This window comes from Triturus cristatus, chromosome 4_2 (genome assembly GCF_964204655.1).
Source record: "Triturus cristatus chromosome 4_2, aTriCri1.1, whole genome shotgun sequence".
Taxonomy (NCBI): domain Eukaryota; kingdom Metazoa; phylum Chordata; class Amphibia; order Caudata; family Salamandridae; genus Triturus; species Triturus cristatus.
The window spans coordinates 642437477-642457454 of NC_140586.1; the positions used below are offsets into that span (position 1 = coordinate 642437477).

The 19978-nt window shown below is 43.4% G+C and overlaps 1 protein-coding gene across 3 annotated transcripts in view; it reads right to left on the reverse strand.

Moving 5' to 3' along the window:
• PDE4B (phosphodiesterase 4B) overlaps nucleotides 1-19978 on the reverse strand; it is a 1470628-nt gene that overhangs the window by 4619 nt on the left and 1446031 nt on the right. For all 3 annotated transcript variants that reach the window (XM_085602355.1, XM_085602356.1, XM_085602357.1), the window contains 7 exons: nucleotides 16127-16220; nucleotides 9114-9292; nucleotides 7486-7584; nucleotides 6891-7055; nucleotides 4125-4224; nucleotides 2980-3134; nucleotides 2758-2880 (listed from right to left, as the gene is read on the reverse strand). In XM_085602355.1, the coding sequence (XP_085458481.1) occupies nucleotides 2758-2880; nucleotides 2980-3134; nucleotides 4125-4224; nucleotides 6891-7055; nucleotides 7486-7584; nucleotides 9114-9292; nucleotides 16127-16220 (915 nt within the window). The remainder of the gene's footprint in view (nucleotides 1-2757; nucleotides 2881-2979; nucleotides 3135-4124; nucleotides 4225-6890; nucleotides 7056-7485; nucleotides 7585-9113; nucleotides 9293-16126; nucleotides 16221-19978) is intronic.

The following is a 19978-nucleotide window of genomic DNA, read 5'->3' on the forward strand; positions in this document are numbered from 1 at the left end:
CTCCCCACAGCTGTTGCTGGAATATGGATTTATAGGCAACATGGGTCAAGTAGCCACTGAATTGTGTAATTGACATACAACTAACGAGGAGGTTCCTATAAAAATTTTAACTGTGTCGATCTTGGGAAAACACTAGGACAGCAAGGTACCCTCAAACCTTCTTTGATTAGTAGGCATACAGTAATTTTGTCAAACAATTTATGGAACACATTGCTTGGGGATGACTATTGTAATTGCATTTATATAGTGCTTACAACCCCTGAAAAGGCGTCTAAGCGCTTTTCAACGAGTAGCATGCTACTCTAGAACCCCAAAACGATTAGTGGTTAATCAGTATAGGGAAATATGAAACTAATCTGAGTGATGGACATGACAGTCTGTTTGTTAGATTGAAAAAGATAGAGGGGGATAAAAGAGGGAAGGATCTAGAAAGTGTTTATTTAGAGATCATAGCAGTAGGAGGAGGTTTGAGATGAGTAAAGGAGAAATGGAGTGGGAAGAGTCTCTAGAAGTGGATAAGGGAGAAAGATGAGGTATAGGATGAGTCTAGGAGGGATACATGGAAGAAGGGATTAGAAAGTCTTTTGTGGGAGATCTGAATAGTAAAATAGGTTTAAGATGATGCAAGGAGGGGTAGAGAAGGACACATTTTGGGGAGTGTAGTAGTAGAATGGTGTTTAGGATGAGTCAGAGAGTGGATGGAGAGGATATATTGAGAGAGGTATAGGGTGAGAAATAGGGTAGTGCATTGGAGAGAGTAGTAGAAAGGTTTGGGATGAGTCAAAGAGTGGAGGAAGAGGCTATATTGAGAGAGGTATAGGGTGAGATATAGGGTAGTGCATTGGAGATACTGAATTAGGAGTAAAGTAATAAATATAAAGATACATAAGTAAATGGAAGGTATATATGTATAAGGAAGGTAATATCTAGATTTAAGTTGCAGTTAATAAACTCAGACTTTCAAGCGTTGCTGTACTTTAAGCTAATTTATTTGTTTTTATATTTGTTTCCTTTTAATAATTCAATAGTGAAGCAATTGTAGATATATATTTCTGATAAAAATTTACTTATTTATGCAGCGAGCTGTATACAAGTTACATTTTTTAAGAAAACCTAACGAATATCTATTTATAAACATAAAGTGGGTCATAAATTTCCCACTCGCCACATGTGAGCATTTCAGTTTTGTAAGCATTCAATTTGGTATGGCTCCATGCCATCCACTGATCAACAGCTCAGAGGCAACTGAAGATTTGAGAGTTTCCAATGTCTTTGGGGCTTAACAGTTTAAGGTGCATTTGTGTGTAATCTGCATAGTTATAGCATGTGAGGTGAAATTCAGTTATCAGTGTCGGTGATGACCATGTAGATGTTGAAAAGCGTTGGCGAGATGATAGAGCCTTGAAGGACCCCTGCTTTTGTGAAGTATGGTTTGGATGAGAAAGGAGGTCTGGATCACATTTAATCTGTTTTGAATGCAGGATGTAATATAGTTGAGAGCACTTCCCTCTATGCCGGCTTTGTAGTGCCTTTGTATTGGGGTGTCATGGTCAACTGCGTCAAAGGCAGATGAGAGGTCCAAGAGAAGTAGTGCAGCAACCCCGTTCCGGTCAACTGTGTTCTTAAGGTCATCTCAGATGGAAATTATATCTTCCTCTCTTTTGGTGGCTTCCACATGCATTCCCATAGACTGTGATACCCATTATCTCTTCCATCATATATTTGATTTCTACCCCTCATAACCATATTTCTTTAGTTTCTGCTACTCGCTGGTCTCACATCTCCTTTCTGCTGCACTCGAAGTAGAAGTTTATGCTCTACAGTTTGGTGTTAATTCCCTCCCACTGTATTTCCCTGAACATTTTGTCTGGTTTCTTTTTTAAACCTTCTCATTTGTCTCAATACCTGCCATAGTCCAATTATATTCATGGAAAGAATGGCAGAACATTTTGATTGCGTGACTGGGACCACTCAACTATAGAAGAGGTGAGATGGGATGAACGCTTATCAAAGGTGACACATTATTTGTATTTTTTCTCACTTCAAAGTGTCGTCCATTACTATACACTTTAATCAAGTTTTGAAATTTAGAGTATTTTTAATGCAGTATGAACCATAGTGTCAAGATATGTCTCAGGGGCCTTAGCATAAAAGTGTTCACATCTTGAATCCTTAAATCAGTTTATGCCCACCCTGGAACATTTTCTAATACTCCAGGGGGTCTGAATGCAAGAGTGCTCAGGTCCTTGGATGTTTTAGTATAGGTAGGTGTGTCAGCATAAATATAGAGCTCTTGCAGTGTAGCATAAAGCCCTTGGGCTGTTTCAGCTTCTTATGCATTGGCAAGGCGGAAATTACGCTAACTGATCCAGCAATATGACGTTCCATAGCACTAATCCATCTTCTAGTACAGACAGAGTACAGAATCCTATATTGAACACTAGTACCTTTGTGATTAACTAATAAATAATTTGAAAAGCTTGAGCTGAATGCAAGGTAATCTTATTATTAACTCACACCTGGCAGCTCTTTAATGGAATGATTTTGTTGTACCACTACAAGCAGGCACAGTACAAATACTTGGTTTATAAAGAAAACTGAAACATGTATCTAATGCATGTATCTGATCACGTGTCCAGTGGGCAGGTATCAAGGTAAAATAGACATTTTGCTCAAAGCAATCACTGTATGCTTGTAACAGATGAACTAGAAAAGTTAATTGTTAAACTCGAATTCTAAATGTATTCTGTTTAGTACCTGTATTCTGTCTGTGTAGTTATCCAGGAGGAGGACACCAGAACTTGTGACCTTCTTTGTTTCAACCATGGTCTTTAGGTCTGCCAGCAGGCTCATGTGCTTCGACATATCTGTTGCCAGCACCTATGTTTGAAGGGAACAATGAAAAATAAATGTATAAGAGACTAGCGGTATTTTCCAGAGTATAAAGTGTGATAGTGTGAGTGAGCAAGAAATTCCTACCAGGTCTATCACCATTTTCCTGAGTGTCTGGCGCTGTTTTTTTGTGAGGTTCTGGAAAATATCGCAGTGCTCTTCCTGTAATAATTTAAAGCCCACGGCAAGATGGTGGTTTTCCAGCACAGATTCATCGTTGTACATCAGGGCAAGCTCAGAATCTAAAAAAATAAATAAAAAAAAAGAACTAAAATGATGAGTAAATGAAGATTTTTTTAAAAGTTCAATATTTGATCATAACGTTTGGATTATTCTATTACTACATAATTGAAAAATGCATCTTCCTGGCATCTTATTCAACTGCAGATACCACGAGGAAAGTAACAATTTAAAGTTATCAAAAAGATTCATAAATTAGAACAAGCAGATCACAATATAAATGAGCTCTGATTGTGTTTCGGACCCTGCTTGAAGAATTAAAGGTTTACATTTTTAGTCTAGGAAACAAATCAATTAAAGGAGTGAGTTAGATTTTTAAACATCTAGATGCAGATCTCGACTTTTGGGACATTTTGAGGCCAACAACATCGACTAGTGGAGGTCAAAGGACAACAGCAGAATACCAAAGGTGCAGAATCCCGAGCGCGTGTTCCAGAGGGGAGCGATCTCCTGTGGTCCAACTGAGCAAGTGTCTCTATCTAAGAACATCTTCTCTGCAAGGAAGTCATGGTGTGCGTAGAGGGCGGGAAGGGCCGCTGATGTGGAAGCTTTTGCAAACATGTTCTCAATCGATAGCACGATCTTTAATTCCATCTTTAACTATTAACAACATTAGTTATACTAGAGGCAGCGGAAGATAATTCAACTATAAAATATTTTAGCCCTGTTCAGAGGCCTCCAAACTAGGAAACCTACAAAGCAACTACCAAGACACCACTGCCTAACTTTGCCAGACATTTATTATTTTCCTTCAGGAAGACTGTATGAGAATATAACTTTAGATTGTAGTCAGTTTCAAGTAGAAAATTACCATGAAGTGCTAATGGATGAAATTTACAAACATTGTCACCATACTGCATGCACACACCTAGAAACATTCCAACGGGATAATTTGATATTGCTGGACCATATTTCCTGATGGCTCACTCCATCAAAGATAGGCTAATCAGACGTTGGCTCTAGTCATGCCTTGAAAATGCACTCAGACTCACTTGTGTTAATGAGGAACTGATTGGAGACTCCAGGGTGATCAACGTCATGGATTGCGGCGGCAAAGATTGCTGCCAGAATTTCGAGATCCGTGAACACAGCCTGCAAAACAAGAGAACAAAAAATTACATATGTTATTCGCTTACTTGTTAGATCATAATTTTGCATGAAACAACGTCCTTAAAAAACGGTGCTTCCAGGCACCATGCAATCACACAAATTCATTTGTTTAGGCTACAAGTGACCTATAGATCTGGTGGAGCCTGTAACTGGGGTTATTGGCTGCATCGGAGTAACAAGATCCACTGTATCTCCACGGATCTAGTGTCTTTCACCCAGAGATTCCACTCGCTAGAAGCAGTTGGAGCCTCTAGGTGAAATACTGTAAGGCTTGGGGAATGAGGAATGGCTAGTGGAATCAGGACCGGAATTACCAATTCCCCTGGTAATTCCTCATTTCTCAGTGAGCCTTGTGATCCCACATGCAACATTGTTAACTCTACCCCCATGGTCATTAGTCGGCCTACCTCCAGTAACCATAATCTGGAGCTTGGAGCATGCAAGCTAATTTTATGTATTGTCCTTGAGGTCACTGGGAAAGCCTGAGAGATGAGATATTATTTGGTGAGGTACTTGTCCACTTTAGGAGCCAGAGTGGAAGACACCACTTCTAAACAGTGCCATTTTCTCCCCAAAAAACATAATAACGGTGTCCTCAATGACACATTCATGTTTTTGGGATATTCATGTGTCATGGATCCTGGGTTCCTCGCAGTAGAGGAAGTGCAAATGTCTTTATAGGTTTGGATTTGGTGTTGGGCGAGTCTTCCACGTGCACACGGTCTGGTCGAAATCAAAGCATTTCAAGTATGTAATCTGACATTTTCAATTCTTCAAGGCTTGCTCAGAATGGCATGAAAAGTACTGCGCGGCCAAGCGCGCAAAAATCTCCGTATTGAGGCCAACGGGAAGGCGCTCTTCTGCAGCAGGCGCGGAAATGAGGAGCAGCTTCTAAAAAATGGCATTAGAAATTCATACAGGAATGTGCAATTGCACGCAAGCACGACCAGGCAATTCCTGCACAGTGCTCTGTTCAGCAGTCAACAAAGGAACGCTGGGTCAGTTATGCTTGCACACAGCATTTTGGAAACCTTATCAATAACAGATCAATTATGTAAGGTCTAATCTTGGCTATCACATGTGATGAACACAATTTGACCCAGCAGTATGAAAGACCAGTCCGTAAAGAAATGGCTTATACATAGTGAGGGACAGACTCACTTGGTAAGGAAGATCGGTGCCTCTCTGCAAGTGAATTATTTCTTTTTTTCAGACCTGTATATAATGAAGCTGAAGGCATATCTTTTGTGGCAGAAAGCAGATTGCTGGTAGCAGATGATTACGCTTTGCACAACCTATCGTTAGCATCTGCCAGGTATTCCTCAGCTCCATTTAAGTAGTGTGTGTTGATTCATGGGGTAAGAAAAAAAATGTTTGTATTGAAAGTAGGTGGTTAAAGTTTACTTATTTTAAGGCACAGGGTGAGTAAGTGATTTGCCCAGAATCGCAGGGTGTTGAGCCGTCCCCAAGACTGGAACCTAGTTCCTCAGTTCCAAAGTCGGCAGCTCTAGTGGTTATGCCACACTTTCTCTTTCAGTTAGTGTGGCCATCTTGCATTTCATGTTGCAGGATTCTGGGTGTCCAGCATCCTGGGTGACTTCTTGGTTGAAGCCCCCTCTGCTGTGCTTTTCAAAATCGATCTCTTTACCTATGTAGAGGAGGTGCTGGGAGTCCAGGTACTGAGTGCAGGATGCGTGCTAAAAACTCCCGCGGGGAGACTTGGAGGCATGCATAGACACACCATGAAGATGGGTCAGACTGGGCGATGTAATTATAATATTCAAACCCCTTCCATGGAATACATTTCAAATACGGAGCGAGGGCCCTTCAGCACTGAAGAAGGGTATAGGACCGACACGCATTGTTCGAAGCCGAGGGGAGTTTGACTTAAGAAGAAACACCCGAAGCCCTTCTTTAGACAGGGCACTATGATGCTGTGAACCCCTTTCCTTCAGAGCTAGCCAATGTGTTTCTGGCCCCCAAATCACGGTGTGTGGGGAAGGAAGTCCATGCCCACCTAGGGTCTCTGTGTATCAATATTCATGAATGGAAGAAAAGGGGCGCATGGAAAGGAACCGTTTTTCTGTGTTTTTGAGCTGTATTCACAAAATGTAGCCTCAAACGTATATCCCTGCTAAAATGTAATTGATTAGCAGTACATTTTTCTATGTGTGAATATTATTTTTCTTTGTATCGAAAGCATGGCTGAATTTCCCAGAATGCCGGCTATGAAACGCCTGCCCTAATTTCTAAGTAATTCAGTGAGGGCTAAGAGGGCTATTTAAATTGTTGAAATGGTACAAATTTACCACATTGAGCACCTCGTCCACCAGGGTCTTGCATGTCTTACAAATATATGCGTGCTACGACAGCTGAGCGACTAGGGCGTTCAATAAATCAAATACACCAAATCCTTTCACGTGAGGATGTACTTATTACACGTCTCCCGTGAAGTCAGAGAGAGAGCTACAATGTTCTAGATAAGAGTGCATGGAAGGTGGCTGATATTTTTTCGAATGCATTGCAACTGTGATTTTAGCATGTTAAGACCCTGCATCAATAAACACACCATAAGAGCCACGCAGGTTGGAAATCACTACGCGCTTCCCTGGACTAGGCATGAGCACCAACACCAAGGCCTTACTTACGTCCAAGGCTGGAGTAGACAGCAGCACATGCGTGGACTGAGCAACATCAGCAGCGTGCAGGCTGTTATGGTACGCAACGTCCGAATGGTAGTGGTCTTCCAGAGTCATGCTGTATGTTACTAGGGTGTCTGCGGAGATCTTGAAGGTCTTCAATAAATCTCTTTCCTGGTGAGAGAAGAGCAAAGATGGTCCAATGAGGTGGGAAGGGCAATAGAAAGGAATGCATAAGACGGCAGGCACTGCATTATGAATTGGAATGCATAAGACAGCAGGCACTGCATTATGAATAGGAATGCATAAGACAGCAGGCACTGCATTATGAATTGGAATGCATAAGACAGCAGGCACTGCATTATGAATAGGAATGCATAAGACAGCAGGCACTGCATTATGAATTGGAATGCATAAGACAGCAGGCACTGCATTATGAATTGGAATGCATAAGACAGCAGGCACTGCATTATGAATTTAAAGGGTCTGATGGGAATTGTATGTGGCTACTTCGAGAAGCTCTTGTCACATACAAATCCATCAAAGAACAGCTGCAGTGGTTCTGAAACAGGAATACAGAACATGTGTGGTGAGAAATACTGACCTGAAAAATGGCGTACATTATGCAAGTCAGTGGCCTGTTGCACGAATATCCCGCCACCTTAAAAATGTTCAGGCCCCACTTGTTAAGATCTTCCAATTCCTGCAAAGAAATATATAGAGTGCACATTAATTATGGCTCCACAGTGCCGAGGGATAATTATTGTCATACAATTAGACGAGAAGTTGCTTCTAAAGGTAATAACACTTTTGGTATGCGAGGAAGTGCAAACTGCATTAGAGAATAACACATTTAACTTTTTTATAGTACAGAAAAGGGATTAATCTGAACTTCTGTTATTGCCTACAACAACAAACTCAATCTTAATTTCAAAATTCAATTTTTCAGTCAGTTCAAAAGGCAGGTAATGACATAAGAGGGTGTGATGCCAGCAAGATAACTTGCCTTCGTTCATCACTTTCTGTCCGCCAAGGTACTTCTAACTGAAGTAAAAGCATTTTTAGACAGACTTTTTTATACGCCCACCCACCTATGTGACAACTCTCTACTATAGCCACTATCGAAAGTCTTTCTCCCTCACTTGGCTCTATAAGCAGGATTTCAAATGGCAAACAGTGCACAGTCCTCCCATCTGTCTATCTGGGATGAATGACTCCTATCCTCAGGATAAGTCATGTGTCATGGCTCTTGATATTTGACTTACACTGCACTTTTTGGAACCAATGTGGCACCCTGGAGCACTTGCCCGAGTCTGACTGGACCTGCATAGCAAATGACACCAGTGACCTCTGTATCTGTTATACAGATTTACAGACTACTTTATGCTTAACTAAAAGAACTTTTAGTAAATACAGTATTTTTTCGAATAGTCTGCAGCCTGGAAACTAAGGGGCAGATTTACAAGCCCTTTGCGCCACGTTTGCATCATTTTTAACATGGGAAAAGTGACGTAAGGGTGGCGCAAGGGGCTTGTAAATAAGCCCCTAAGTTTTCCTAGAATTTGAGCACGTTCCTGAGTCAAACACATTTTAAAAACTGCTCTTCCCTACAATGCCAATAGCTTAGCCAAGCAAAATAATGATGCTGCAGAAAAAGTGTGCTTGAAAGCCCAGGCTGCAGGGTAGTAGGCTGTGCCAGCAGGTCATTCTTGAGATCTCGATAAAGTAGGCATCATTGAGTCGGGCAGCGCTATCCTGGCAAACCACCAGAATTTCATCAAGGATGTAATGACAACAAGGGTCCACGAAACCTGTAAAAACAGTGAGTGCACTTCCCCTACAGGCTTAAGCATTCGAAAAGGGCCACTTCTTGGGGGTTGGGCAGGTCCTTGAAACACCTGTATGTGTTACTTGCTTTTACACTTTTAACACATCTCCTGGTGAGCCCAGAAAACAGTCCCCTTGCAAAACATTTACACTCTACTCTTTGAATGTTTTCAAAAAAGCCAAGAGGAAAAAAGGCCAAAAGAAGCACAAAACGGAGCTCAAAATCTAGCCAGGGCAGCATACCACTTTTATGCGAGGTGGGCGGGTTAAACGAAAGAGCAGCTGATTGGGTCTACGCACCACGGAGACTCTTGGCTTCCCTGGCACAGAACAGGTCCAAACAGACCCTGCAGAAAGGTTCTAGCTCACATTCAAACCAAATGCAAAAAACATAGCAATACACACCTTTGACAGCAGGTCCTCCATTTCGGTTTTAACGCCGAATCGTGAGATGCTCGTGTTGTTTAAACTTGAGCTGTGCTTTAATTTTTTCACTCCGCTTATCTGTGTCATGAGTTGCTGTTTTTTCTTCTTCTCTCGGTCTTTCTGTGTGGGGGACGGGATCTCCACATCGTTCTGCTTATCTGGAAGAGGGGGACAATATATTTAGAACAGTTCCATGAGGGTGCACTCGCTGCTAGTCAAATCTTTAATATCCAAGTATGATGCAGGTCAAATGCTGACAGTAGGCTTTCTTTCACTACAGTAAAACGAGTCCAGCAGACATGGCATCACAATTATTTTGGATAACTAATGGAAACTTGTTTTTTTTGCAATTTCAGTATGAGCTACTACAATTTCAATATATGTAACTATTCCAGCTGTTGCTAAGGTGACCTGGCCAGCCTACTAAATTTACATCACATGCTCGAGAATATTAACATATACATGAATGAAACAGGGCAGCACTGGAACAGGCCCATCGATGTAACAGTATCGCAACTGCAGCCCACAAACAGCAGTGATGACCAACGAAGGGAAGGGCCACAGCAGTAACAGAACCACAGGTGTAACAGGACCACAAAAACAGCACGGTCACAGCATTTTTGCCAACAACTGCATCATTAGTACCTCAATTGAAATAGAGTCAAAACAGTAGATGGGCTATTGCTATAGCAGAACAAAAACTTAGACAGACCAAAAGCTCTAAAAATGACAAATAAATCAGGCCACACCTGCACCAGAACCACAGCTTTAACCACACTTGCAGCAGGGGCAGTACTTCTAGAGGACAACACTGGGGCAGGCAACCACTGGGCGCTGAGTTGAAAAGAGTGATCTGGAACCTTGGTCTTTCACACCACAAGGTGATTCAGGGCTTACACATCCGTGCTAAAAACACGCAAAACTATTATTGTGCAACGCCTCAGGTGACTCTGGCCAGAGAAAGGCTACATTGCAAAGCCTCTTAAATCAGAAATTGGAACCGGTGGGGAAATAACTTTTAGGAGGAACTCTGCAGATAAACCATCACACACAGATCGAAGCAGCATCTGAGGTCGAATGCAGCTTTTTCAGAGGTTGCCTCCTTCCTGTATCACTGGGATTTTCAAGCAGTCACACAGAAAATCCTGGGGCTACGCTAGACACACAACCCTCTCTGTGGGGAACTATGGTGCAAACCCTATACACAGAACTCAGAACACTGGTACACCCTTTCTATTGTGAATATCGCACCAAGGTACGTGTTCTATCATGTACTGCACAATTCTATGCAATCACTGATCAAATTTGAAATTCCAAAAAATCTAATTGATACTCATTACCCTATTGGAGAAACAGTTCACATGCACCTATGATGGACCCCCCAAGAACACGGAGGCACTCTTGGGCCCCCTTTGTATAAGCTGTGAGGCCCTCCTTGGATGTACGTGAAACACCCACTCTGACTTTCCATCCAGGATTTCAAAGCCCATTTGTTACTGCCTCTCACTTATGCCATTTATATCAACACCTTTAGTTGAATCTGATGCGCCGACTAAGGTTCTGATGCTGTTTCCCATCACTCCCCCATTAATAAATGCTGAACTGGAATATATCCTGTCTTTTCGTTTTCAGACATTCAGTTCCACCTGGGGTACCGCTTCATCCAAACCAGTCCACACACTTTGTATTAGAGCTACGTTCGCGCTTAGTTCTTCGAACTAAAAACACTAGCGGCCTGTGCCGCTGAACAGAGGCGCTGATGTACAGCCTGCGTCCACATCGCCCTGGGGTGCCTCTCACTGGGAATAGAAACCCTAGCTTCGAAAAGCTTTGTGGCGTTGAACAATCCCGGAAATACAGGACTATATCTTTGTTATGTTACATTACAGTACGTTAAGTTACGCCATGTTACATAGGATGTACAATGCACCAATTAACATTTTGGTACTTTCAAGGACTGCACTGGCGCAAACTCCAAGAAAGACGCCTCAGCATTCAACCTTTGGAGGATAAAAACACGATCAAAAGTATTTACATTGTTATGAGCTTGGTCCCATGAATATGACCAAGAACTATGAGTATTGATTGTCTGCATGAACTGAAACAAGGGTGCATTGATTAGATCATGGAATGACGTTATCAGTGCTAAGAAGTAATATACTCTGTCGAAAGTTATTCCTCTACAATGGTTTGCTCTGTAATTCTCCTTTCCAAGGAGCAAAAGGTGCTGACATAGAGGGATCCTTCGTGTATTGCCAAATGCTTTGCCTTTTACCAGGGAGAGGGAAGTGCTGCCTTTCCTTCTCCAGCACAAAGGCATGAACACTGGCCTCAGCTCATAGCGTGGCGGCAGTGACATATCACTCTTTGGAAATTTGAGGAAAGGGCCATTGCATCAGCAAGCCTTACTTTCATGCCCTGTTCTCAGGCAGCAGAGGAAGAGGTTCCACGTTCCTCAGCTCTACAAACCTCCAAACAAAACAGGAGGTTTGTGAACTGTATTACTAGACTGACCTTCGATCGTCATTGGCTAATCCACTGGACACACGAATAACAATTCCCCTCTGCGGTACCCTCAGCACGGATTTGAGGAATGTGCTGTCCCTAAAAGCACAATATGTGAGAATCCTCTCAACAGCGCAAACTTTGACTGGTGGTAAAGTGTGAAGGGTTTCATATATCTTCAAAGACGCAGACTGTGCTTTTACCTTTCAGAACACATTTTCTCTATTTTTCTTCCTTTGTTGGATTTGGTTCGGAAAGTTTCTCTTAAGAGAAGCATTTTGTATTTATACTTAATGTTTACAATGAGGCCAGAAGAACACAACCTGAAAGTTTTGCTGAGAGGTTAGGCTAGTCGCCTTGCGCAGCAGATATTTCTCCTACATAAGGAGGGTTTGTTATAATGGACCACTAGCTAAACGTGTGTAGGATTATGTTCAGCAAACTTCTTCATCTTAACTGCAGCTCTGTGACCCACTAGAACTGAGGTGAGCTACTACTCAGTCTGGAATCTGTGAAGTACCGAAGCGTGCAAGGATTATGTTGATGACAATCAGTATTTTCTGTGCATATCGCAAACACCACTCAACAGTCAATAGGGATTCTCGATTAAAATCTACTTAATGGTACTGAATGAGAAAACAGGGTACTTCCTGAAGAAAGAGGCCACTCCGGCTTTCCGGCACAATCCCATCGATCAATTTTTATTGATTTCTTTGTTTGTTTGTAAAGCATAGATAAGGCCATGGCTGCACAAGGAGCCATATAAATAGTCCTTGGTTGTGATAGACATGCTTGCGGTACAAAGTACGTGAAGGAGGACGAACAAAGGATGAGTTTTCAATAACTGGATTAATAGCCTAGCGCTGGAGCTTCCCTTCCACATCCTTCTTGTAATTGAGGCAATGTTGGAAGAGAGGGATGGCGTTCAGAATATGGGTCTCCACGTAAGGCAGGTTGTGCGCTCTCATTCTAGCTGACCTGATTTTGTCAGCTGGTATCTCTGCTGTCTCTAGGGTTTCCCAAGGCTTGCATCAGCGCTCATGGGGGAAGACATGATGTGTCATCAAAGTGCCTTCAGGCACCCAGGAATCTTGCTGCCCTAGAAACAGAACTAGCCCATTTCTAGGCAGCCAACGTCTTAAGGCAAATATTCCCCAGAAAGGGCGATACAGAATCCTTTTCCCTTTTTATTGTTAAACTGAATTTGGACTGCACACTAAAGCTGGTCCTCGTTTATGGGTGTTTGCATTTGTGCATGGATGCGTGCACACATGTGCACAAACATATAAACAAGTTTTGGATGAAATGTATAATATCTCAAGCCAAATGGCTATGACACCTCGCAGAAGGGCATTAAAATCTAATGAAAAAAATGATTCCAAAATATAAGACTGCAGACAAATGTATTTAAAATACGTTGGATCCAGTCTAATTTCAGTTGGCATCCTGTCTTGGTCTTGATACATGAAAGGTCACAGAAAGAAACATTTTTAGTTAGCTCAAACGAGAAAATTAAGTTCTGTGTGGGAGAATGTGTGCCTGCATTACATCCATGGGATTTGTGTTTTTACGGGAATTCATTAGATCTTTGTGGCAGTGACAGTTTGTTAGTATTGTAACTTATATTTTGCTATTTTATAATTTTACAAAGGGGCCCTTTCACCTCATACATGCAAAAAATTATTGACCATAAACAGGGAGTAGAGCTTTGTAAAATCCACCTCACTTTCTTGTCAGCGTGGAGCCGGTGAGGCTCATACAGCAGCTGGGCAGTGGTGGGGATATAAGACAGCACACTGGCACACCAACACGCGCCCCGGAGCACATCCATGTTGGCTTACCACCACTGCCCAGGGCCATCTTTCATACGTATTTTTCTTTAGAACAGAAACATGAAAAGGTCAAGGTTCATGGAAAATATCTGAAAGAGCAGTTCCATATGATGTGCTCATATGATGCATGTTATTTTCAGTGTTATCTCACACTGTGAGAATGGAATGTCCATTTTGTTAATGCTAGTCATATGATTTCTATTAAACATATGTGCAGGGAAGTACTGCCATGTTATCAATTGAATGCTCTTAATTTTCCATGGGGTAATATTACTGTTTTTCATTGAAACACTGCCACACTTATGAAGTATGCTTAAAATTAATATACGCACAGTATTTGTGGAACGAAATATATCTAGAGCTCTGGAAACATATCAGTAGATGTAGCTATATCTATGTATATAGATATAGGACAAAGTCTACATTTCAACAGAGGTGACAATTATTGATAAAAACAAATAGTTTATGTATGGAGAGTAGCTGGAGACATACACAAGTAAAATATGCTTATTTACATATTGTGTTGCATATGGCACTGGAACGTCACACGTTAGGCGGTGGAGAATATGTAGGAAAAGTACAACCCTTAAACAGAAGTAAGATGCATTGCTAACAGAAAAACGTATATAATTAGCAGCTAGTGACTTGCACTAGGAGCATATAGTCTAACGGCTAAACTGTTGTGACCTGGAGACCCGAGTACTAATTTTGAATTTGGTCACTGACAAAAAATAGATTTGGAGCAAAGCATTTAATCTCCTAAGGGATTGTATGTTGTACGATTAGGCATTGTTGCTTCTGTTGTCCTACCTCAATTCTTGGATGAATATTACTTTTCTATGTTTCTTTGAAGCACTATAAACACCTCATCATTTTGGAAGCTTATTTCCATATTACCTGACGTATCATATTTGTGGTGACCAAACATGCAGTATAAATATTGCGCAACACATAGCACTTAAGAATAGTACACACAATACTTATTAATAGATTCCTGGTGATACCAATGATTTCTCTTACAGGAGATGACTATTTCTGCATCATATTCGCCATCCATAGAGGGGGCTTTTCTGCTCTACCACAACCCAACACTGTTGCCTCGCAAAACTGACCTTCACCACTCCATCCCCTGCCCTATCAGTCACACACACAACATCCCTGAATCACAGACTCGGATGCTGTACAGCAACACCAGTCAAGCCACGCAACTCTTTGCTACCCTGCTTTCAGGCCCACCACCAAAGCCATCGTGGGCATGCCTTTTCTGAATCTCCAGCTCTCCCTAGCTTCTACAAGCCACCCCAACACGATGGTCATGATTGGGGGGTGTATCCTAGCGAGGAAGGAGTGTAGGGTGGGCTACTAACATAGAGGCAACTTGACCCTTAAAGTAATTAACAGAGGTGGGTGGTAGAGGAAAGTTCCTTCTTCTGTGTTATGTTGCTGCCATTGCAGCCCTTGGTACATGGAAATAGTTTAATATAAACTCAAAGGACTGTACTGTGCATGTACATTTTACCGAAGGAACAACACATTCTTGACTCCAGATCTTCAGAGAGGAGCCTAATTTCAGTATGGCCCTCATACCCAAAGCCTCCTGCAGCAGCACTCTGAAAACAAGCGGGCCGCCTCTCATCGGCCACATACAGATCCCACAAAGCTCCCTGAGACTTCTGTGATGTGAACTTGTGTCTACTCGGTGGAGCATCGATGGAACATCGATAGGGAGCCAAAGTAAAAACCCGGGGCAGAAATCCAATCTTGTAAATATGCCTGATGTCCGGCAACACTGGTCCTACACTGTGTGCTAGTGAGATACAGGTTGATAGAATGGTGTTCTGCTGCTTACCCCTTCCTCCTGACCACAGGTTACTCGTGAAACCATTGACTAGCATTCCTGATTATGCAGCTTGCTTTTTCCAACATGACAGAGCTAAATAATTTTACTAATCAGAATACAACACATTTCCTTTGCACAGGTATAATTCCAGGGGCTTTTGTTTGAAACAACATGTTGTGTTCTTACTTGCTCCAAACTCAGTGACAGAAACAAATTTCTTAATAAAAAATGGCTGCCTGAAAATTGCGATCAGTTTAACGTGAGAAGGTGAAATAGCTTAATTAAATTCACCAGTAGGAAGTAAATGCACACAAAGAGTTTCTATATATACCACTTCTGGTGAGGTTTATAAAGACGTGACACATTTGGCATGCAGGAAAAGAGGTCTGTGAGAACAGAAAATCAGAGTTTGAATCTTAGCATCTATTTGAGAGCACTGTGTGAGCTTGGTCACATCACTTAATCTCCTAGTTTCTAGTAACCCAATCTGAAAAAATGGAACTGCTTAGAAACCGGAAGAGCCAGTATTAAGAGGGGTACGAAAACTGGTCATTGACGGAAGGGTTGAATTAGTTTTAAAGCGCATCATGTGAGTTCGGGTTTCCATTGCAAGGCATGTCCTTTTTGGCACGCGCGCAAAGGCCTCGCTTTCCTTTGTACTGCTCTTGGATGAGGTCACCTGTATGTGGGCCGCTGCCGCGTGCAGCTCGCGCACTTTGCAATGTTCTCATTCACAGCTCCAGCGCGAGGAAACCCCCGGGCCACAGTGCTCCGCGCTCATCATTAACGCCCGCTCCTCCCCGGCAATGGCTTACCGAGGAATGTGTTGGAAATGTATTCAGACACCTGGTTCCCTGAGCGGCTCATCTCCGAGAGGTGCGTCAGCTCCCGGTTCAGCATTCTCTTGAACTGTAAAAATGGAAAAGGCAGCCATGTCAGTGTGCGGGAGAGACAGTGGAAAGAGGCAATAAATAGATCACAGCAAATCCGAGCACATCTAGCTGCCAGTTCCCCAGCACTGTCACTGTGTAAAGAAATATGGCGCCTCAGTCCGCATCAGTACCACTGCCACGGTAAAGTCAGCTGTGGGTCTTACATAAGATGATCATGTGACACGGCATCCACATTAGTGGTACCATTAAACTTGTGGGGAAAGAGGCAATGAGACACAGTATGCAGATACATGGAACCTATCTTGTGTTAGGTGCAAGAATATTGTCTGTCACCTTTACGTGAAGCGTGATGCTGCAACCATGCCATATATGCAGATATGTAGAACCTAGCTGGTGGTAGGCGCAAGAGTATTGTCAGCTTTATGTGAGGAGCGATGCTGCAACCATGTCATATATCATATATGTGGAAAGTATATGCTGAAAGGCGCAAGAGGATGGTCAACTTTGTGCAACAAGTGATGTTGCAACCATGTCATGTATGCAGATATGTGGAACCTATCTGGCGGTAGGTGCAAGACCGTGGTCAGCGTCACCTGAGGAGTGATTCTGCAGCTTTGTCATTTATGTACATATGTGAAGCCTATCTTGTGATAGGCACAAGAGCGTTGTCAGCTTTACTTAAGGAGGGATGCTACAACCATGTCACATATCCAGATATGAGGAACATATCTAGTGCAACGTGCAAAAGCATGGTCCGCTTTATTTGAGGAGTGATGCTGCAACCGTGTCATGTATGCAGACTGTGAAAAGAGGAAAGCTGACCCAGTGTGCAGAAGCATGGGGCCTGTGTCTCTACCATTGCCACAGTAGCGTCATGCCTTGCACGAGTACTGATACTGCAGCTATGTCAGTGCATTTGAGACACGTGTGACTACTGAGAGAGACAAACAGACATAATATGCAGACATGTGGAGGCTACCCGTGCCACAGTGAGAAATGATGTGGTAGCTCCACCAGCCACATGAGACATGTGTGAGACTGTAGAAAGCATCCGTGGAGTAGGTTGTGAAGACGTGGGGCTTGTCTGGCTATCAGTGAAACGGTGGTGTGAGCTGCAGTTTGTACAGGAGGAGCAGGTGTGCTGTGTTGTGTGCTGCTATGCCATTGTATGAGTGTTACACCTTAGACTGTACAAAGAGGCCGTGGGACAATGTATGCTAACATATGGAACTTGTCTGGCTGTCAGCAACACGGCATTGTCAGCTGCAAGTCTTCCATGGTAACTATTGACGCAGCCATGTCTGTGTATGTATGACAAGTATGGAAAGAGGCAATGGGGCACAGTATGCAGATATATGGAGATATCTAGCTATAAGCGACAAAGGGTCTTATATGGGCCTGGCATGGCAGCCGTGCACTGAGATGGACATTGCAGTGTACAGCAAAGGCTGTGGAACACCACTTGGGAAATCTGTGATTATTCTAACTGCAGATATTTTGTATGCATCAAAACACTGAAGGAAATGCTTGGTGTTACACCCAAACAGATACAATTTCTGCAAAAGAAAGACATTTAAATGCATTCAATTTGCACAGAATCTAAAGTAAATGCAATGAGCTAAGGTTTTCCATTGAAGCAGCAATGTATACCGTACACCTCTTTTAGAACTACTTAAAAACACATTTACATGTTTAACTGTAATACCTGACGTTTTAATCCATTGAGTTTAAAATATATATAAGAATTCTAACACGCAAGGATTGGCTGCAGAGAACCCTAACACACGGGGCTTGGCTGCAGAGAACCCATTTGCCAGCCATACACGTTCACGCAATCAAACATGCATTCTTCCCTTACACTCAGTTCCATTTAGTTTACCCACCTTGATATAACCCCAAGATACAGAGAGCAAATAGTTCGCCTCAGGCATTTTGGAATACTCCTCGGCGCAGGCGACAATTCCCTTGCAAAGCATTCACCGAACGGAAAGAGGAATCCCGCTAGAAGAGGGGGGGATTCTGTCGAGCTCGCAGTCAGAAAACAGCGACCAGCACGTCTCTTGACATGGCCCGGCCCTGCGGGTTACTGGGAGCCCGAATCTCGGACGAGGGCGAGCCGCGCATCCCATGTCTTCCCAGGCGCTGCTGCCTGCATCCCTCGCCTCGCGCCAGCCCCAACAATGCTCGCGGGCGGCGCGCGAGGCAGGAGGAAGCAGAGCCCGTCCCGGCGGATGCGGCTGCTGAGCGCGCGCTGCTGCTGCTGCGAGCCTTATGAATTATGGAGAGCTCTGCTCGCTTAGCTGGCTGAGGGGGGACCCTGCTTCAGATTAGTCTCGCTCAGATGCGTTACAGTGTGCCAGGAAGAAAGGATTTTTTTTTTCTGCCGAGGGAGTTACAATGCTGAGCAATGCAGCCATTTCTGGATTGGAATATTAAAATGGAGGGAACCCCCCTGCACTTGTGCAGTATAGGAATGTGCAATGCGGGTGTTCTTGTTTTTTGTTGTAAAGAATACGAATAATAAGCACTTCTATTGTTCCATTTCAAGCTCTGTGTGTTCAGGTAGCCCAGCCTCTGAAAGCGCAATAACTACGACCAATACGACTCAAGATTTACAGATTTTGAAACATGGTATCGTCGGCCCCAAAATAAGTGTTATTTTCTCTTTGCGGATTTGTGATCCACGCATAACCATCCCGATAGTGTCCCTTCCTCTAGCGTTTTCTAGATCTGTGCTCCTACGCGAGTCTCAATTCCAGGAAAGGCAGCAAAGGGACAGTTTCGGGATTTTACTGAAATATTTTTTTGAAGTCATGGGGGGCTTTAAACAAGCCTCTTTGGAGTCATGAACTTAAACTAGGGAAACACGTGGAGACGCACTGAGGTCACGTGGATGGGCAAACGCACAGCGCACACACATCCATAACAAGTTAACGAGGAGGTGAACACATCACTCACGAGCACATACAGGTACACGCATAAAACATATAGGCACACACACAGAACACACCAGCACACACCGGAGGACGATCATCTAGACACGCACAGCATTCACACACACGGCAGAACACGATGCCGAACATATGTACACACTCACGCATAAATGAATGCTCATGTCAGGCTTAACACGCCTTAGACGAACGCAGACACAGAAGTCTGCAGACATATAAGCACGCACACACAACACACGTGTTTATCTGAGGCTGCACTGTGCCTGCTCCATCCAGCCCTGAATAATTCAAGTGCAGGTTGCTGGGGATGACATCAGTTTCCTTTCTGTGCCTGTATTGGAAAACATGCCTGGGCGCTGGGAATCCTGCCACTGCAGTGTAACATCCCGCCGAACCTATAGCAGGGAGTTCAAGTGCAGCCAATGGAAGGGATCCCGCAGCGCCATGGCAACAGCGGCACGTGACGGCCTGGCATGCTGCTGGCTCTTCTGTGGGGCTTCCCTTCGAATCATATCACTCAGCAGCCGCGGCATCCCTCAGTCATTGCACACCCCTGGCACGTACGCACTCTCCTGCCTGCGAGGTGAGGGGTCCTGTCGAACGCTGCCACCGCAGAGGGTTGCCTTCCCTTCCCCTGCTGAATCACAACTCTTTCTGATCCCGTCCACCGGCAGCCATAAAGGTACTCTGTGCTCTATACTGAAACACTCCAGGTAGGGCCATACCAGAACCTGCCGCCATGGTTCAAAAACACTGCTTCTGCCCTGCTGCCCTGCCTCCACACACTAGCGTCTGTCTTGACACTTTTTTGTGACTGACAAGA